The 18,974-nt window shown below is 41.5% G+C and overlaps 1 protein-coding gene across 3 annotated transcripts in view; it reads right to left on the reverse strand.

Annotated features, from left to right (window-relative positions):
• PLOD2 (procollagen-lysine,2-oxoglutarate 5-dioxygenase 2) overlaps positions 1-638 on the reverse strand; it is a 47,313-nt gene extending 46,675 nt beyond the window's left edge. For all 3 annotated transcript variants that reach the window (XM_059855403.1, XM_059855402.1, XM_059855401.1), the window contains exon 1: positions 285-638. In XM_059855403.1, the coding sequence (XP_059711386.1) occupies positions 285-381 (97 nt within the window). In that variant the 5' untranslated portion in view covers positions 382-638. The remainder of the gene's footprint in view (positions 1-284) is intronic.
• Between the last annotated feature and the right edge of the window lie 18,336 nt (positions 639-18,974).

Consider the following 18,974-nt stretch of genomic DNA (forward strand, 5'->3'; position numbering starts at 1 on the left):
GGCCGGTGGGAAATAAACAAATAAATAAATAAATAAATAAATAAATAAATAAATAAATAACCAACCCGGCCAAGCGGCGGGTCCCGGCGTTCCCTTCCTGGCGGATGTTGCCGAGCCGCCAGGCACAAAGCGGCCGATGTCGCCCGGCCAGCAGCGCACCCCCGCCGCCCGCACACACCTCCCGCGGGCACGGCCACCGCATTACAGCCCCTGCACCGCATCCCGCGGCCACCGCATCCCAACTCGGCCCCCGCACTGCATCCCGGATCCCGCACCGCGCTCACCTGCGGGGCCGGGGTGCCGCTCCGCCGCCGCCGGCAGCGCCAGGGCGAGCAGCGCCGGCAGCAGGAGCCGCGGCCACGGGGCGCCGCTCCTCGCCATCTTCGCCCTCCGCACCCGCCGGCCTGGCCGCGCCACCGGCCCCCGGCAGCGGGGGAAAGGGGCGGGCGTGGAAAAGGAGAGGGGAGAAGGCGCCTGGGGACCGCGGCGGGCAGACAGCGCTCCTCCTACTCCTCCTCCGCGGCGGGCAGCAGCCACGGGCGCTCCCCCCGCGCCGGGCTTTATACGGCGGTGGGAGGGCAGGCGCAGCCCGGGCACCGGCGGCGCAACAGGAGCCGCTGTCGGCGCACGGTGCCGCCGCCGGGGAGGGGCGAGCAGCCAAGCCCCGCCTCGGCCCCGCCGCCCGCCGCGGGCGCGGCCCCGCACAGGCGCGGGCCCGGGGATGGGGCCGGCGGGGTGGGGGCTCGGCCGTGCCAGCCCCGTGCTGTTTGCCGGACCAGCAGTTACTCTCGTCTGCCCCGCCAGACACTTGCTCAGTGCCATTATGTGTCGATAAACGTATTCCCAAACCTGTGATTTTGTTGGAGGGTGTGAGTACCTGAAGCCGGCGCGCCGTGAGCCCATAGAAACGACGCGAGCCTTCCGCCGGTGTGCCCCGATGGCATCGAGAGCGCGCTGTCCATCCGCTCTCCTTGAGAAGGACGCGTCTGTCAAAACCTCCATCAGCTCAGCATTCAGCTGACTTGGTTCGTTTGTCAAAACACAAAAGACTGCTACATTTTTACCATTAAGTAATAGCCAAAAAAATCACTGCAGGCAAGATCGGTAATGATAAAGTGTACTGGCCCACCTTCACTCTTTTTCTTATTGTGATACAAAGCATATTCAAATAAATATCTTAAATGTTTAAAAGTGACATAAAAAAGCATACTCAATACCATAAATGTTAAAAAGTGACATACAAAGCATATTCAATACCATAAATGTTTAAAAGTGACATACAATTTTAAAAGCAGATGTCAACCTATTGGAATCAGTGTAGATTTACACCTTGGAAATACTATTTGAAGACCAAAGGCATAATCCAAAACAAAAATTAGTGGTGAAAGTAAGATTCATGTATTTGAGTTCCACGTATATAACCATCAAATAGACACCTCATTTTTTTTATCCCAAATGTCTCTATGGGCTTAACAGATGTTCTTTTTTGGACCTATAGAGAAGAGAAAAAAAAATAAAGGGGGAAAGTAAGGGAAAACTTGCCCTGGGCTACTATGGCTCTAAGTGTGTGCTGCTATTTGGAACCAAGGGCAGAAACCAGAACCTGCATTATTCTCCCAGATGCCTTTATGGTTAATTGGAAGAGCTCATTCTTGCTGGATCAGACTGCACAGATAGCAGAGATGGAGAGCAAACCAAATAAAAAGACTGGGTCCTTGGTCTGAAGGAACTTCTGCAAGGTAGAGGCTCATGAAAGCAGCAGCTGGGAACTAAAAATGTAATTATGCAATTGATGGAGAAATAAAAACGATTCCTCCAGTTCTTGGGAAATTACTCATTATGTACTTTTTCCTCCCACCTCCTCCAGGCACACCAGAGAACAAATATGTTTTGAATGCAGACAGTATGACCACAGCACTGCACTCATCCATGAACAGCCTCTGCTCATTCCTCCAAGAGGCAGCACCACTGCTGCTGATCACCTCATCACATTAGCTGAAAACGAGCAATGCCATGACTGGGATAATCCTGCAAGTACATCTATCTTCAGGTTTGTTTTTTCAATAAACAAGTTCAAGAAATTTGGCTAATGGAAAATGAAGATGGAAAAAATAGTTAATCTATCACAGCTGTAGTTTTAAGGTAGAAAACAGTTTAAACAAGCATTTCAAAAGAGGTCCTCCACAGATCAAATCCCACCTCGGATCCAGTACAACTTAATGGCATTACTTGGACTAAGAGATAGAAAGTGTAATTGCAAAGCTGGGGAAAAAAAACCAAAACATTGAGAATAAATCACTAAAGACATGTAGAACACACTTAGTACCATCAACCCTGAAAGAAATCACAGATTTCTTCAATAAAGTCTGAGAGGAAAAAACAGGACCATTGGGTATAATTTCAGAATACCATGGAGATGATGTCATGGCTCCCAGGGATGGAATGGAAATCAGACAAAGCTTCAGCCCCTAGACTTGAGAGTAAAATCAGTGGCTGATGGTCACGTACATAGCCAGTGCCATAAGCAGCTGCTTTCACCAGAGAAAATACACAGGTCCTGAAACAGCACTGTTAGGTGGAAACCAATGGGCATAAAGAGGAGAGAGTGTCCAAGAGGAATCCCAGGAGGCATTTTGTTATCAAAATGTACAAGTAAACAGGAGCAGGAAAGAATGAAAAGAATTGGTGAAAGAACTCTGTAAATATGCAACAGTGAAAGGAAAGGAAATAGCTGGCAAAGACAGATTTCTAAAGTAGGAGGAAAATGGGTTGAGGGGACTGTGATACAAACACAGCTCATACCTGTGAGTTCAAGCCTGGACTTGGACTAGAAATTTATTTCTTGTTATTTTCCATGGTCTCTTGAAGGCTAGTTTCAATTTTAGACTCTTCTTAGAAAAGGCAAGCTTTGTCCCCAGAGAGAAAACAGAGCTGAAAGCTACCCAAAATACTGCTTTCAAAGTGACAGATGTGGTCAAGACTTCTCCTACCCCCAGAGGCTTCACTTGGACATTGGCTGACGGAAAGGAAAATGCTTGTGAAACTCCAGAACTGAGCTGCACCAGCTGTGCAGTGCCCAGGGGCTCTCTCTTGCCCTGCTCTCACAGACACTTGGGTTGGAATTGCTGCTTTTGTGCACAAATACCAACTTCAAGGCCTGAACTGGCAGCTGGTGGTTAGCAGGGTCTTCAGCTCTCCTGATGCTTTTGCAGGCTGCTTCAGGACTGTATTGCTGGTGTAGCATCTGCAACACTTAAAACATTTAAATATTAGAGCTCCTAAGCTGAAAGTTACTCTCAAAACAAAACAATTTTAAAGAATAACATAGGCAGTATTGAGTGAAATGACAAAGTATGCATGTTAAGCTACAGAGGTTAACTCCTGAAGCAATTCCTATGGCTGTTCCAAGAAACAGGCTCACATTCTTGCTATTCTCACTATTTGTTCCTTTGATTATTTTACTTTATTGAGCCTTTTTCCCTTTTCTCTGCAACAAGGCAATTTCTTCATAAGAAATGAATACATTTTGTTAAGTAGACATGGAGGATGGCAGAGAGTTTTAGTTGTGAGGCCTTGAACATGGGAGCCCAAGGATTTGTTTTTGTCCTAAAACTACAGCAGTAGTGAGGAAAACAAGAATGAGAGCAACTGCAAGCAGTCCTCACTTCCAAAATTAACTGTACAAAGTGATTTTCTAATCTCATAATCAGTTAGCAAATGTATTTATTTTTCAGACCCTGTGTATTTTCAACAGCTCAGCAATAATATCTGAAATTAAGGTGGCAAGTATTTGGGAAAAATTCTGCAGGACCTCTGCAGAAGAAAACAGCTTCCTGAATTGTTCCTAGCCCTAATTCCTTCGGTAGCTCTTCCTGGATATTTAGAGAGATCTTTTACAGTCCCAGTAACTCCCTGTCTGTATCTGCCCATCTGTACCTCCTTTTCCCTGTCTCCTAATTGTCTCTAGGAAATTACCATGAGGTTAGAACCCATCTTACCCAACCCACCACCAATTTCATATTTCAAAATGCATGAAGCCGATGCCACGTGGAATGGAAACAAGGACAGTTCACTGCAGTACCAGCCACCAGTGCTGTCAAAGGGAGGGAGGTCCTGTTGCAGAAAGCTTTCTAAACCACAGGAACTTCTTATGAGACCTTTTTCACATCCTCTAATTACTCTTCATCTCACTGTCCTTAAAACAAAAACCAGTGTGTGCAGCTGCAGTGCTTTTCCTCTCCCTGAATTTACCTCACCTTGCATCTAGGCCTCAAAACCATTCTTTTATTCTGGAGCCCTACTAGATTACCTTTTCCACAAATGCTAAAATGGGGAAGTGTTGGTCACATGAACTTCCTTCCCTAACCTTGTAACACTAAAATTATTCATTATTCATTAATTAAAACAAAAGAAAAATAAGAAGATTGATGAGTAGAAAGCCACAGACAGAAGAGACTTTCAACAATTCCCCAGCAGCAGCATTCCAAGAATAAAATAAAATTGTCATGCAAGGATCCCAAGCCCCTGACCTCAATTAAGATCATAGTTTTCTAACAGATAATAGAGTTTTGTCTGGGCAAAATGAGATATTCCCCATGTATTTTGAATAGCAGCAGTCATTAGTTATTTGCTATAAAGAACAAATTGATTAATCTCCTATTCCAGATTCTCCTCTCAAATGTCTTTCTCTTTTCATAAATTTCTTCCTCTCTGTCTGTTACAACAGTAATTCCATAACAGTGATTTCACTGCCTGGGTCAAGTGGATATAAACTATAAAATTAAATAAAAGGTTTTGACTTCTTGCTTAAATCATGGATCTAACTTATTAATCAAATTAGTTACATGAGTTCATTTTTGAAACTAGATTTCTAAAAGACCTTTGAGATAGTAAGTCATACCAATTTTTCCAGTTAGATTATTTACCTAGTGTAATTTCTAAAAAAAAAAAAATACTAGTTTTGAATTATAAATTCAACACATATCAGTATTTTATATTAGTCATAAGTAGCTGAAAATAGATGTTTGCTATTATAAAATAATACTAATAGGAATTGACATTCCAAATTAATTTAAAAAACAAAAACCCCTTGTCAGTCATAGGAAAAAAATTTCTTCAGATATATTTAGTTTAGGTGCCTGAAGTTATTTAAATTTGACCACAAGCCAACGAAACACTAACATTAAATTATAATTAACTTTTCTTCTTTTTCAAAAAAATATCAATAGGGACATGAAAGTCCATCTGGCAATAACATGGCATTAAACTGTGCATCCCACTGCCTGACTTAGTATGTGTGTGCAAGCCTGTAATAAGGCCTCTTAAGGATTTCAACCCTAATAAGAACTCTTCCATAGACAAATTATTTCCTAAGAATCAGGATAAATGGCATTGAAATTCTAGTCTCGCTCTCTGAAAATAGTTTCCCTTTGGTTGTCTCCCTTTAATTTAACCTCAATTTCAACCAGAATATTTCTCTGAGGTGCAGTGGTGTGATTATGGGTGTGATCCAACCATGGCCAAGAGCTGCCAAGTGCTCCTCGGGGATGCTGAGCCCCCGCTGATTTCCAGGGATGCTCAGCACCTTCCACTGTGGAGAACCTTTGGGTTGGAGTCAGGGCTTCTCTCCCAAACCACCCAATCAGAAATTACTTCACTTCATTCACTCGTTTATAATTTTAGCTATAAACAGCTCATAGGAGCAAAAGATTAATAGGGCTAGCAAGCATTTCCAGGGTATAATCGGCTGTCATCCCATAATTACTCAAAGAGATTGAACGAGTAGCTTTGAAATTACAAGGAGAGTTGCATTCTTTCACTGAGATGGGAGCAGCAAAACATGAATACCCATGAAAATCCCTGCTAAGTTTTTGTCTGTGGTCCATCCTTTAGCATTTAGGACATGGTTGCTCCAGCCTCAAGGGCCTATCCTGTGGTACAGAAGTCAGTGTTAATCCTGCTGATCTGGCCTTAAACCAGATGCATTAGTCCTCTGGTACTGCTTCTAGTGGACACAAAGGTCTGATCCTCATTTTTCACTTCCATTGCATTCATTTTTATGGGGTTTATATAAGCAAAGAAACTGAGAATTAAATCCTGCAGAGTAATCCCTGCTGATCATGGTTGATCTTGTAAAGATTTCACTCCCATCACCCAATAAACTATAAAATACTTCCCAGAGCCTCAAATGAGAGGTGTTGAAATGCACAATTCATCAACATGACTAAAGTGTTGCTTTTGTTATAGTTTGGGGATGCAGAAAAGAATTTAATAGAAAAGGAAGCAACATTCAAGAAAACTGGCAAAAAGAAAAATAATTTTAAACATTTGCTGTGTGGGATCAATAGAAAATAGTAGAAAAAATGCCTTTAAGAAATTTTCTGGAGCTGGGAAGTGATTGGAGTTTTGTGTCTGTCAAAACCCCATCACTGAAGAGGTGTTCCATTGAAGTGAGCCTGTGGGGTTGAGCAGGCTGAGGGGTGTCACATGTGTGTGATCCATAGGGGAGGGGAGCTCACAATGGGTTTTACAATAGCTCCCCTAAAACTGGCTATTTTTGTGATTTCAGAAGAGCAGAGGAGAGTTCTAGAGTGGCAATTTGGGAAAACCACTGGAGCAGAGAACCATGTCCCACAAGTATTCCCCTACGGGAAGACCTCAGATTTCATACCCTCTGTTACTGAAATGGTTTTGGTCAAAATTTCTTTTCCTTCTTCCCCTGCTCTGGGAGTTTTATGTCTGTTCTGTCTATCCACAATGATCTCATTCTCTCCAGCTGACTTGTTTGAGGTAAATAGAAACTGCTGTCCTAATTTTGACAGGTAGTTTTTTTTAGTAATTTAGTTTGATTTATAACAAAACTGCCATTAAATTAGTCTTATTCCTACTTCCTGTATGTTGCAAATGAGGAATCCCAGATGGCTCAAAAACAACTTCTGGCAGCATTTCTGGAGCACTAGATTCAAGAGAGAAAAGAGATGGACTGGCCATTATTTGGCTGCTGCTGAGTCCCTTTCCACAGAGCCTTTCAGCTCCCTCTTTTCAGCAGGCAGTGTGTGAAAGAGCAGCCTCAGGAAAGGTGAAGGAAAGCTAAGAACCACAGATTTTTCTTAATTTAGTGGCTGGTCAAAATATTATATGGCTTTTCAATACCCAACTATTTTGCCTCTTGACAAAAAAACCTTTTACAGGGAAAAAAGGTGGCAGCCAATAAAAACAAGGAGAGCAAAAATAGCATATTTAAATGAACAGTTAAATACAGTTACCAGGAAAGCTGAGGTTGTAAGCAGTGTCTCTGGCACAAGCAAGGAAGCAAGAAAATCTCATGACTCAATCAGTAGGGGAGTGTGCTTTCAAACTTAGAAACATTTAGGAGCTTTACACCTTTGAGGGTTCCTTCTCATCCTCTTCTCCCATCTTGCATTGTGTGTGTACATAGCTTTTTTTGTTACCAGGGGATGTGAAGGGATGTTAGGTTCAGATCACTCCTAGAAAGCTCTCTCTGCATCCCACCTGTTAGCTCACACTTGTGTACTCCATCACTTCACTCAGTGGCTGAGAGGGCAAGTGTGAGAGCAAAACAGATTCAGAGCTTTAACACTGAAATGGCCAGGAGTTACTGAAAGGATGAAAAAGTGTTAGGTAACAGGCTGTGTGCAGTGAAAGGGAAATGCATCCAGTCTGAATGGTTCTTCTCCATTGTATTTTTTAGGCCAGCAAGTAAAAGCACACATCCTTTTTTTTTTTTAAGGCTAGGAGCTTGACTGTTCTCAGCTTACACAGAAAGGGGCACAGAGGAGGCAAACTTTGAATAGCAGCACAGTTCTGATGGATATCATCCACTCTGTGTTCAAGACAACTCACCTGTCTACTGTTCAAAGACAGACTGAAATAAATTGAGAAGTTCCAACAGAACCTCAAGAGAACTCTTTTCAAAAGATTTTGAAATTTAATTATTTTTTAGCACATCACTCAACAGAATCCAGGAGGATGGCTACCTTGAATTCAGAGACTGCAATTTGTGCTTATTTAGTTTGGATGTTCAAGAAGATGAAGTCTCTAACTAAAATAATTCTGATGACTTGTCAAGATTGGCAAAACCTGACATTGGCAGTACATTTGGTTCTGGCTTTAGGAGGGTAGTTTCAGGGCTGATCTGGCTCTTCATATCCAGACAATCCTAAGCCTATGGTGTTCAAGGCAATATACAGATTGATTCTGCATTAGGGAACATGATGGAAAGAAATTCCTTTCTCTTTAAAGAAAACTAAACCAACTTTATGTATTGGAAGGCAGCAATATCCTCCAGAGTGGGGAGAAAATTGTCATGGATAAGCAGCAGAAGTCCCAGGTAGCCCTGCAGTACCCCTGCACTCTGAATGGCTGCTCATAAAGTTCCAGGCAGAATTAAGAAAGTGGCACATAAACTGAATATCAGGTTCTGACATACCTGGGTCTCCATCTTGTTCTGCTTTTCCCTCTTTCTCAGTCTTTTTTCACTCCATCAAGAGGATATGTGCAGTCTAAAATGCTGTAGCCAAAATCACTTTTTTGGAGTTTAGAAGATTGAAAATTACAGTCCTCAAGCTAAGAGTACCCTCAGACAAACTGTGCAGGCAGCCTCTGTTCCAAGGTACCTCAAGGAGGAGGGACACTTGGTAGGCACAGAGCACACATGCCCAGGAGGCTCCTACTAAATGGCCAGGAAAAAGCCAAATTGTTGTCATGGCAAAGAAAAGGGGTTGACACAAGCTCCTTTTCCTTGTATCCCTGTACCACTGTAAGGCTATGCCGGCCTTTGAGACATTTACACAGTAACAATGTTCTTTGATAAAGCCAGAATGAAATAAAGAGAAACCTCTAGCCCCTGTATCTAACTCTGGCAGGCAGCTATCCAGCAAATTATCACGTCTCCAAAACCCTTACATACAGGAAAGTCTTATTAATGTGGCTGTTCCATTGTGCTTACATTCTGCCTGCTACAATCTAGAATTTAGCTGAAAATGTGACTGCAGAACTCACTGTGGCTCAGCTGTAATGCTCCCCACACGTAGTGAGAATACTGATTATTACTTGCATTCGGGTTCCTAGAGTGGGATTTGTACATGTGATTCAGGAAATACTGAGGTCAGTAATACTGCATTTGTTACTCTGCTTGGAAAAGCTACATAAACATCTGTGTTAACCCACTAAATTCTTCCTAACCAGAGATATGTGATATAAATTATAAACAGAAAATTACCTTTATATCAGCTATTATCATATTATTTCCCTTTCATATATCCTCATTTTCAAGACACTTCTTGACAGAAGTTTTTTGAAGATAAAAAGTATTTAGTAAATATCTTTCCTCAGCAGGAACATCAGGTAATCTTAGCAGAATATTGTTAATTAGATTTTACTATGGGTATCAGTTTGGTATATATGGTATTGTTTGACTCCAGAGAGAATCAGACACATTGTGCACAGTATTGTAGTGACAGCCTGCAAAAGCCTACTGAGCACCACGTGGGCTAGCAGGGGGCTAGCAGTTTGATTGATGATGTTGAGACTGTTACTAACTATTTACTGAGCCATCAGGACTCCTCAAATCACTGTCTAAAGTTATTGTGAGGTATTATTATTGCCACAGGCTATTCATATTACCCAATTTAAAAGTTCACCCCACAAGAGGTAATAGTGATAACATGCCCAGCTTTCCAGTCTAAAGAATGGGAATCACTTGCTTCCAAAACAAAATATAATCTTTAAATTGGACCCTGCTCAAATAGCTACCAAAGCCAGAGAGAGCTCTATGACACCATTTCCAACACCTATCAGAAACAATATAAAGGCAGAAAAAAATTCCCCTCTAAATAACAGATATTCAGGAAAATTTATACACTGCTAAAGTCAGACTTCTGCAAAATCTCAGTGGGAGCCTTTTTTTGTTCGATACCTCTTGTGTCTTTTTCCAAATGGGTATCAGAGAGAATGAAGATTCTTGTTGTTTTAGTAAGACCAGGCCATTTAACCCTGCTCTTCATCTCACCCTTCTGCTGTTCATGAGCAGAGGCATTGCTGTTTATCAATATACATTTGTTCTGTTATTACAAATAATCCTCCAGTTCTCAAACATAATTCTAGCTTTTTATTCCCCCTATGCCCTATGACTGGGATGGAGACAGCTGATGATGTATGTAGCTGAATATAAACTTCCATAAACAGACGCTGTGAGTTGGAACTCAGCTGCACGTAGGCCATCCACACACTTTTTCCACTCTGACTCTTTCTCCCTGCATCCAGTTGGGGAAGTTGTTTTGGCTGTGACTCCTCTGTGGCTGACTCCACGTCACACCAATGACCAACTGGAGTGAGGAAAAAGCTACTGGTTAAATGTCCACAGCTCTCAGTCAGCACACCAGGAATCTCAGGTGAGTTGCACTCCTTTTCTCTTCTGAAAGGGATCTGCACTCTCCAGGCAACCTTCAAAGCCTAGCAGCTCTGTTTGTGGAGTCTGTCCTCTTCACCTCTCCAGAGACAAGGAACTTGCTGCAGCAATCAAAACTTTACTGGCTGTGTTTGTTTTTCATATAGTGCAGACAGGGGATATTAGGCAGGAATTTTCTTTACAATCACCGTTTGTATCACTTACTCTTGTTCTTTTCATCCCAGAGAAAGCCAAACCTTTTCCCATGTAATTTCTTTAAAGTGAGTCACAGAAGTCAACTGCTGCCCAGGCACTCACAGGAAAGGAGGATTTACATTTCATGTGTGATTTTAGGAACACTCTCTTGTCACACCATTCATCTCCATGACTAAATTAGGTCATTCTTTTGCTTTTTCCCTCTTTGTATTGTAGAGGAAAACAGACGTGATTTATCAGTCTGTCATTATGGAGGAGGCTTCATTCTGAATTTGTCCATTCACTTCTAACTCCAGGCAAACTTCAGCCTGTGATTCCCATCATTTTGGGGTTCCATAACCAGAGAGCATGACTGGGCAAAGACCTGGATACTTTGGTGATTAAATATTTATAAAACACCTAATTTAGATGGTGGGTGGATGAGAGCAAGGAAGCAACACTTCTCTGTGACGTGGTCTCCCCACAACCCACTGGAAAATTCTTGGCAGCAAGCAAAGATGCAGAAAGCAGGTACCAGGAAATATGCTTTGTTTCTCCATGTGTGCTGTGCCTGAGGTGCCTGTTGCTGGCAGGTCCCTGGGGGACAGCAGGTGTCACTGGCAATGGGACCCCAGCCCCCCTGCACAGCACCTGGGTCCTCCTGCCCCCCACCTAGGGCAGGGCTGTAGGGGACCCTGTGCCTTTCCAGAGGTGATGAGGAAGAGAATGCTACTCTTAAGGATTTAAATACTTTCCAGACTTCTACAGATTTTAAATTTATTGAATGAATTCTTAATCTTGCACTAAAGCACCTTTGGGAGCTGCATATGTAAACTTTCAAACCAAAGTAATCTTTTGCACTTGGGATCTGCTCCATTAATAGCATGGAACTGATGGGACTTGGAAGAAACTCAGTTACTGCTCCACAGTCACAGAAATCTCCAACAAACAGGGCACTGTCTAACTAAATCTAATATACTCATTAATTCAAGGATCATTATTCCATCACATACAAAAACTTTAAACACAAAATTGCTAGATTAACAGGAGTATCCTCATTGTTCTACCTGTCTGCTTTTTTTTTTTTTTTTCTTTTCTTTTGGGGAAAAAAAAAGAAATATAGTTCTTATATTTTAACATGAGAAGAGACACTTGATCAGGTCTTCTGACCAGAATGTCACACTCACTGCACTTCTCTTTCATACACTCTTAGTACAGCCAAACATGAACATGTGCTAGATTAAAACATTTTGGTCCTCAGCAGAGTAAAGTGTTGCTGCCACACTGACAGCCTGTTAACAGCCATCAGCTATTGCTAGAACTGCTGTGGGACTTTGCAGGAGGGCATTTGCAAATGCTTTATCAATACAGATTTACCTCAGCAGCAAAAGGACAGACAGCATCACTTGTTGCAGCCTGGGTGGAAAATGCCTCTTTCTTCCTCCTAGCCAAAGGAAAAGCACCTGAATCAAAATGAATTGCAGGGAGACAGCTCAGGAGCTGTCTGGGGTGGATGCTAACAGTCTCAGGGAAGGAATGAAGCTTCAGGAACTCCAACAGCTTTCCCATTTTCACCTGTAATCAGGCAGCACACCTCCAAAGAAAGCTCTCATCATGCTCTTTTATCCAGTCACTCCAGACTGCAGCTTGATTATTCAGCTGAGATTTCAAGCCCTGATATTTTTAGCATCATTTTCTTGCTTTTTCCCTTTTTCAGCAGGCATATTTGCATTTTTAAGTAGTCAAATTCTAATAATAAATGTAGATTAGTGAAAAAATCCCCCAAAATGTACCTAGATAGAAATACTGCTCTGGCTGGATCTGATCTGGGATGCAGAGATTTATCAGTGCTGTTGGTACCTCTGGACCAGGTAACTCCTTGCCTTTGACTTTGCCCATCTTGGCTCAAAGGATTTTGAAGTCAAACATGTTTTGTAGATGTTTACACCTCAATACCTCTTTCTGCAAAGATAAAAACTTCACTCGTGCACACTTCTCTCTGCAAATGTGGTTTGAGTTCCTCTACTAGTGAGAACTTTTGCTAATTTCACCACATAATTACTGAAGTGCAAATCCCCAGGAAAAACTATTTGCTGAAAAGATTTCATATTTGCAGCTTGAGAGATGCTGATTAGTTGGTGTTTTACTCTGGCATCAAATTGTAGTATCTTCCTTAAAGCACGCATAACCATTGATTTTTTTAAATTTATTTTCATTCCTTTTCATTAATATGCAATTTTGCACAAATATTTTATTCAGCTATGCATATTGGTTTAAAAGTTGAGCACCGTAAATGGAGCACAAGCACTGTATAAAAAATTTAGTTGATTTATTCAACAAATTTTGCATTCCTCTGTCTTGCTCTCTTCTCTACCAGTACCACACTAGCTAATTCTCTTTTTTTTTTATTTTCCTTTATTTTCCTTTTTTTTTTATGTTCTGCAACACATAGGTAAGTTCTTGTTCATTTCAATGGCTGCCTTTAATTCTTGGTGCAATCTAATATTAGCTTACCACCTTTAATAGCCCTTCCAAAGTTTGTTCAGTGGAAAGGACAGGGCACAGTGAGCCCTTGTCTGTGTTGAACAACTTTGCTTGTATTTCTTTTCTGTCCCAATCTGGCACCAAGCAGAATACAGGCATAAACAGTGTCTGCAAGCTGAGTCTCAGTCTGCTAAAAGACCTATATTTTTCCACGAGCCACAAATTCTGCTCTCAGAAAAATAGATTATAAAACAGTGTGCCTCAGTCCCTTCATACAGTCATATGCAGTGGGATCAAAAAAAAACAAAAAAAGAGTTTTATACCAGTTAAAAAGCAAGATTGGCTCCAGGAGCAAAGGAAAGCAGGATTTAGGTGTTAATGTGTAGGACTTTGCCAGACTTACACACTCTTGCAGTATGAGGATTCATTTTGTTCACATTCCCCAGAGCAAGTGCTGTTCTGTGTGGTTATATGTGGCTGGAGAGAGCCACAGTAAGAGCAGGAGGTTGAACTTGAGCTGAAATATTGCCTGGGCTTGGGAAAGATCATAAAGAACCAAAGGAACAACTTGCAGCATGCACAGACTGCTGGAGGGAGCTCCTCAATGCTGTACATGACAGCTCAGTGGTACAGCAGGCTATAACTGAACAGACAGCAGACCAGCACAAAGGAATGCCTGTGCAAGGTCAGATACCCTGGGAGCTTCTGCTGTTCAAATGGTGCAAAAAAAATCCCCACATTCAGGAGAAGCTGTACACTTCCACAAGAGCAGGATTACACTTCAGGGCAGGAACACGCAGCCAGGACCTCAATTAGCAAACACTACTGTACTGATGAGCTGGTCACACACAATACCAGCAAAATGCTGCTGTGAACCCCAAGGTCAAGGCAGCCCCAAGGTCTTGAGTGTCTTCAGGGCCAAAACATATGACTGGGTCATTTAAATTAGCAAGTTACCTTTTGTTTATACTTCTCTTTTTATGAATAGCTTTAATTATAGCCTTCAGCACAAGCCTCAGTTAGCCTGGGAGTTTCCATGCAGCGTTTGCTGCCCACAGCTCTCTCCTGGGGCTCCTGCCAGCTCAGTGAAGCACCACGGTGCCAGCCCAGCCTCCCAGCCCCACAGGCAGAGCTGCAGTGCCTGCACACCTACCTTTGAACTGCACCTCAGTCCATGCAGTGATGTGCAGTTACATGGGGATTTTCCTGAGGCTGAACATCTCCATGGCACTCCCTCTGCAGCACGTGGATCAAGGAACTGGAGGCTCCTGACCAGTGGTAGCTGCACTGCACTAGCCCACTGCCCCATCTCTTTTTTGGCATGCATTTGCCCTTGGGACTGAGGGTGGTTGTGCATCAGGGGCAGTGGGAGCTGAGAGGTCCTGGTGCTCACAGCTCTGTGCTTGTGCTCAGCCTCCCACCACTGTCTGCCTGCTCCTTGCAAAAGGCAAACAACAAAAGAGAAATATCGACTGTCTCAGATGCTACCAGCTGCCCTGGTTCAATAACTAGGCCAGCTAAAGGTTAAACCAGCTGAGGCATAAGCAGCAAGTTTAAATTTAACAAAATTAAAAAAAAAAAAGAGAGAGAGAGAAACAAAACCAAAGTGGGGGGTGGGGGGGGGGGCAGCAGTCCAAGTCACAGCCATTCACACTGAGCCACCTCATGTCTAGGGGGCTAAATGCACCTTAGACATAAATCAGTGACTTTAAACCAGCCCTGAAATCAGCCTGTTTCCTTGATGTACCCTGCTGTGACATATTAATAACTTTTTGCTTTCTGTAGTAAATTCTGTCAGAAATCATAGCCCAATTCCAAATTATACCATTTACCAAGCCTAATGCAACTTTAAGGACAGTACACAGTATTTTGTCTAAGTATTTTAAATCTATCATGGCTTTGCATGCACATGCACATTTTTTAATTTTTCTAGTGGTGTGTAATTGCATTTGAAGCTTAGGATTTTGCTGCTTTGGTGGGAAAGACACATCTAGCTTTCCACACTCATGTAGGGAATACATACTTTGGAGATAGTGTAATGTGAAATTCCTCCACTGAGAAAATCAGAATGACATCTAAGGAAACTGCCTGTAGATCTCAAAGCCAGGTTTAAGCAGTGGAAAGATAATTTCTGTGCTAACACTGCCACCCATCGAAAAATAAGAGGCATAGTCATTGTACGTCCCTGTTTTCCTCTCTTCTTCCTCTTTGGTATGTTGCAGTGTTTTTATGGATATTTTCTCCTCATTGCTGCCTTTAATAATGTAATGTTCTCAGGTAAAAATTGTAAATAAACTAAACCTAAGTGATAGGTCAAATATAGCTATAAACCAGAAGATGAATCCTCTCCAGAACAAAACCAGTAAGGTATGGAAATCTCCATGTGAATGGTGACAGGGAACTACTGAACCCCAGCACAGAAACATGACATGTATAACCATATTACATCATGAAAGTACATATAGAGCCCTGATCCAACAGAATTCCACCAGCTGAGCTCTTCCTCCACCCTGGGAGAGCTGCACTTTTCCTTTGTTAGAGGCAGAATCTCCCTCTGACCCCTTCTATTTTCTCTGCAGCTCTTATACCTTTGTTATCTCCTGCCTCACTAATTTTAAGATCAAACCACATGATTGCTTTTTCCTTAAAACGGCTCTTTACCTTGTGGTGGAGTGGTGGTTTCCCCTTGAAGCAACCCAGAGTTGTTTCCTTGCCTTGGTTGTGGGAGGCTTCCTTATCTTCAAGTGTCTCTGGTTTCACAACTTCTTCCCCGAACCATGCTTTCACCATTTCCTCTTGCAGGTTATTAACATCCACATCATACAACTGCCACTAGCAGTGAAACACTTGAACCATGCAATTTTACAATAAATTCCCTCGCACAAAGCTTTGATTTTCTTTATTATCTCCTGCATTTCCCAAGAGTTACCCCTGCACCAACAGTAGAGGGAGTTAACTTAGCTCAGAAACCAGCTGCTCTGTCCTTCCCTAACTCACCTTTTGCTGTGCAGTCCTGCTCCCACTCTCAGCTCCTGGTCAAAGTTATTCTCATTAGTAAAGCCAGCATGAAGTACATGAGGGATGTAAAGGCTGTCCTTGGGTCAACAAAGGGACCCAAGGAGACCTTTTTATGAACTTTGCAAATATGAACTAAAATGATTTTAAAAGGCAAACTGTTATATTTTAATACTGTAAAACAATGCTCCTCTTTTCCAATTAGCAAGGTTATTAGCAAAAACCCAATCTTGCTTAAGATTAAAGTAGTAAATCACTTTTTTTTAACACTTTTAACTTCATTTTATAGAAAGTGGAATTAATTATGCTTTTCTACTGAGAAACATCATATAAATTATGGTTTTGTGTGCTATATGGACCCCAGGGCTTCAACTGCAATTGCATCTCCTCTGCAACTAGAGATGAAAAACTCACCAGGATGGCACAGATGGAAAGGTCATTAACAGAGGTAGAGAAATCCATCTGCAAATCTCACTCTGTAAAGGGTTTTATGTAACAGCTCAATCTCACTGAGATGCTATTGAATAACAGGCAGCATGCTGGAAATCTTCTAATGCTTTGCACAGCCTGGATTTATGGACTGGGGTTAAATCATTGTATTGCTTATTGTCTGAAGGATGAAGAGGAGAGAGTTCTGGACTGGTGATTTATTAAATATGGATGCTGTTATGATTCTTTCAAAATGAAAAAAAAAAGCTCAAAGAATTATTTATTCTTCATTTAATACAGTTTCAGAAATTACCTAGTCTCTAGAAGTTCTTGAAAAATTTAAGGACTAACCATTTTTCAATTACATAGTAACAGAAAAAAAGTGAGATGACAAAGGCAATAAGATACTGTTTGGGTAACTAGAGAGTTAGCCCTGGACAGCTTTACTTAGGACCTCCCATGCAATATTTTTACTTTCATGAGAGAGTGTCAACTTTTCACAAGACAAAAGTTTATGAGCTGTGTAACCAGTGTCAGTTATCCAGTTCCCCAGGTGATGGAAAGTTCCTCCAAGTCCAACGCTCTCTCTGTTGTTTTATGATCTGAGGTTGCAGAACTTCTTTCCAGTTCTTACCACAATTCTGGCAAATCTAAGATACTTGACTGCCACTTCTTATTCTTTAGCTGGATTCACTTATTCACTCAGGTTATCTAAATTTTCACCTTATTTACTAATTTTTCTAAATACATGGTAAAGGAATAAACTGCAGAATCTGACCACTAAACTTAAGCAGCACAAAATAAAAAAAATCTAAATGGGCAACAGGAAAATTTACACAACTTCACTGTTGGATTTCACTGTATCTGAGAAACCTGTGCTTAAGCACAGATTGCTTTGATTAGTCTTCACACAATTGCTACTGCTTGCAACTGAAATCTCCCTAAGATACAAGAATTGCAACATTGTTTTCCTACACATCTTGATGTGAAATTGATCATTCTTAATGATTTGCATTCTATCATTCTGCCCTTACTGCCCTACAGAGATGTACATTAATTTTTCCTTGTAATTTTGTATGCAAGGTTATGGGAGCAATGATGCTTCCAGGACTTAAGGTGAATAACTAAGAAAAAAATTTGAATGAAAAAATTTTAATTACTTGAAGGAATTAAAACAGTCTCCTGGTTATGTCCTATTAGGCCAACTTCCTAACACCTCACTTAAATTTGCATATCTCCCCAGCTTATTGTCAGCAGATGAATTTATAATACAAGATCCTTTCCACCAAAGGCAAAGGTATCCCTGTTTTGTCTGCTTGCAAAATATTATTCCATCCATTCCTCAAACAGCCATGGACCTCACTCTAATGCAAATTGTAAATTTAAATTCTATGCAGCACCTGCCATGGAAGTAAATAAGTATTTTCAAACACTCCCAAACAATGTTTATAAAAATATTTGTGTAACTGCTGAAGTGCAGGGATCAAATATGCCTGAGCCTGGGACTTAGGAGCTGCAGACAGAAATGAAGCTGTGTGCCACCCCTTGCAGGAAAAATAATAATGATGGACTTAGCCATGTGAATCCCTAGAGGACAGGTCTGATTTCTAATACATGTACCTTCTACTCCTAACTCAAGTAACCAGAAACTTTTAGCAGATTTCAGCAAGATTGGATTTTCTCATTAACAGACGGTCAATAAAGCAGAAAATGTTTTTTTCATTTATAACAATTAATTAATTCCCTAAGAATAGTGCTGATGAATCAAAAATGCACCTCCACCATCTCCATATACAAGGAAATTTAGCAGCAGAAGCTAATTTAACAAGGAATAAGATACAATTTAAGGACATTTAGAACAGTCTGGACTGTTGTCCCAAATTTGCACAATTATTCCAACATCAAAGAGAATTCAGCTACACAGCAGCAATGGCATTTGCCTTTTCTTTTGCTTTTTTCCTGGCCAGAAGCAACCAATAAATTGAAAATACTGAACAGAAGGACTCTTCAGCAGGACTAGAATGCAACTGAAAATACTGGCAAGGACTTCTCCCCATAGTTGGATGCCCAGAACCACATTGTGCAGGTGCTTGTGTGCAGGGGTAAGAAATTGCAACTCATCCACTGCTTGGACATTTAAATAAAATATTTAAATAATTTAAATAAAGCTATAAATGCTAAGAACTTGACCTGCCATTCCATGTGTCTGCTTTTGAAGTGAAACTGCTCTGTTTATGCAGAACACTCCTTCTGTTTATTCCCTGCCCTCAAAACACCAGACAGACTCACAATCTGTGAAAAGTGTGGACTAAATGAGGAGCAAAGAGGACTGGAGAAACTGAGAAGTAACTAAGAGTGTTTTTCTTGCCTCAGGCCACACTCCTGGACAAGGCAATTACTAAAGGATTATGAAACAGAAGCAGGCACAGACAGCTTTACTTCC

The sequence above is a fragment of the Haemorhous mexicanus genome, chromosome 10, assembly GCF_027477595.1.
Source record: "Haemorhous mexicanus isolate bHaeMex1 chromosome 10, bHaeMex1.pri, whole genome shotgun sequence".
NCBI classification, from domain to species: Eukaryota; Metazoa; Chordata; class Aves; order Passeriformes; family Fringillidae; genus Haemorhous; species Haemorhous mexicanus.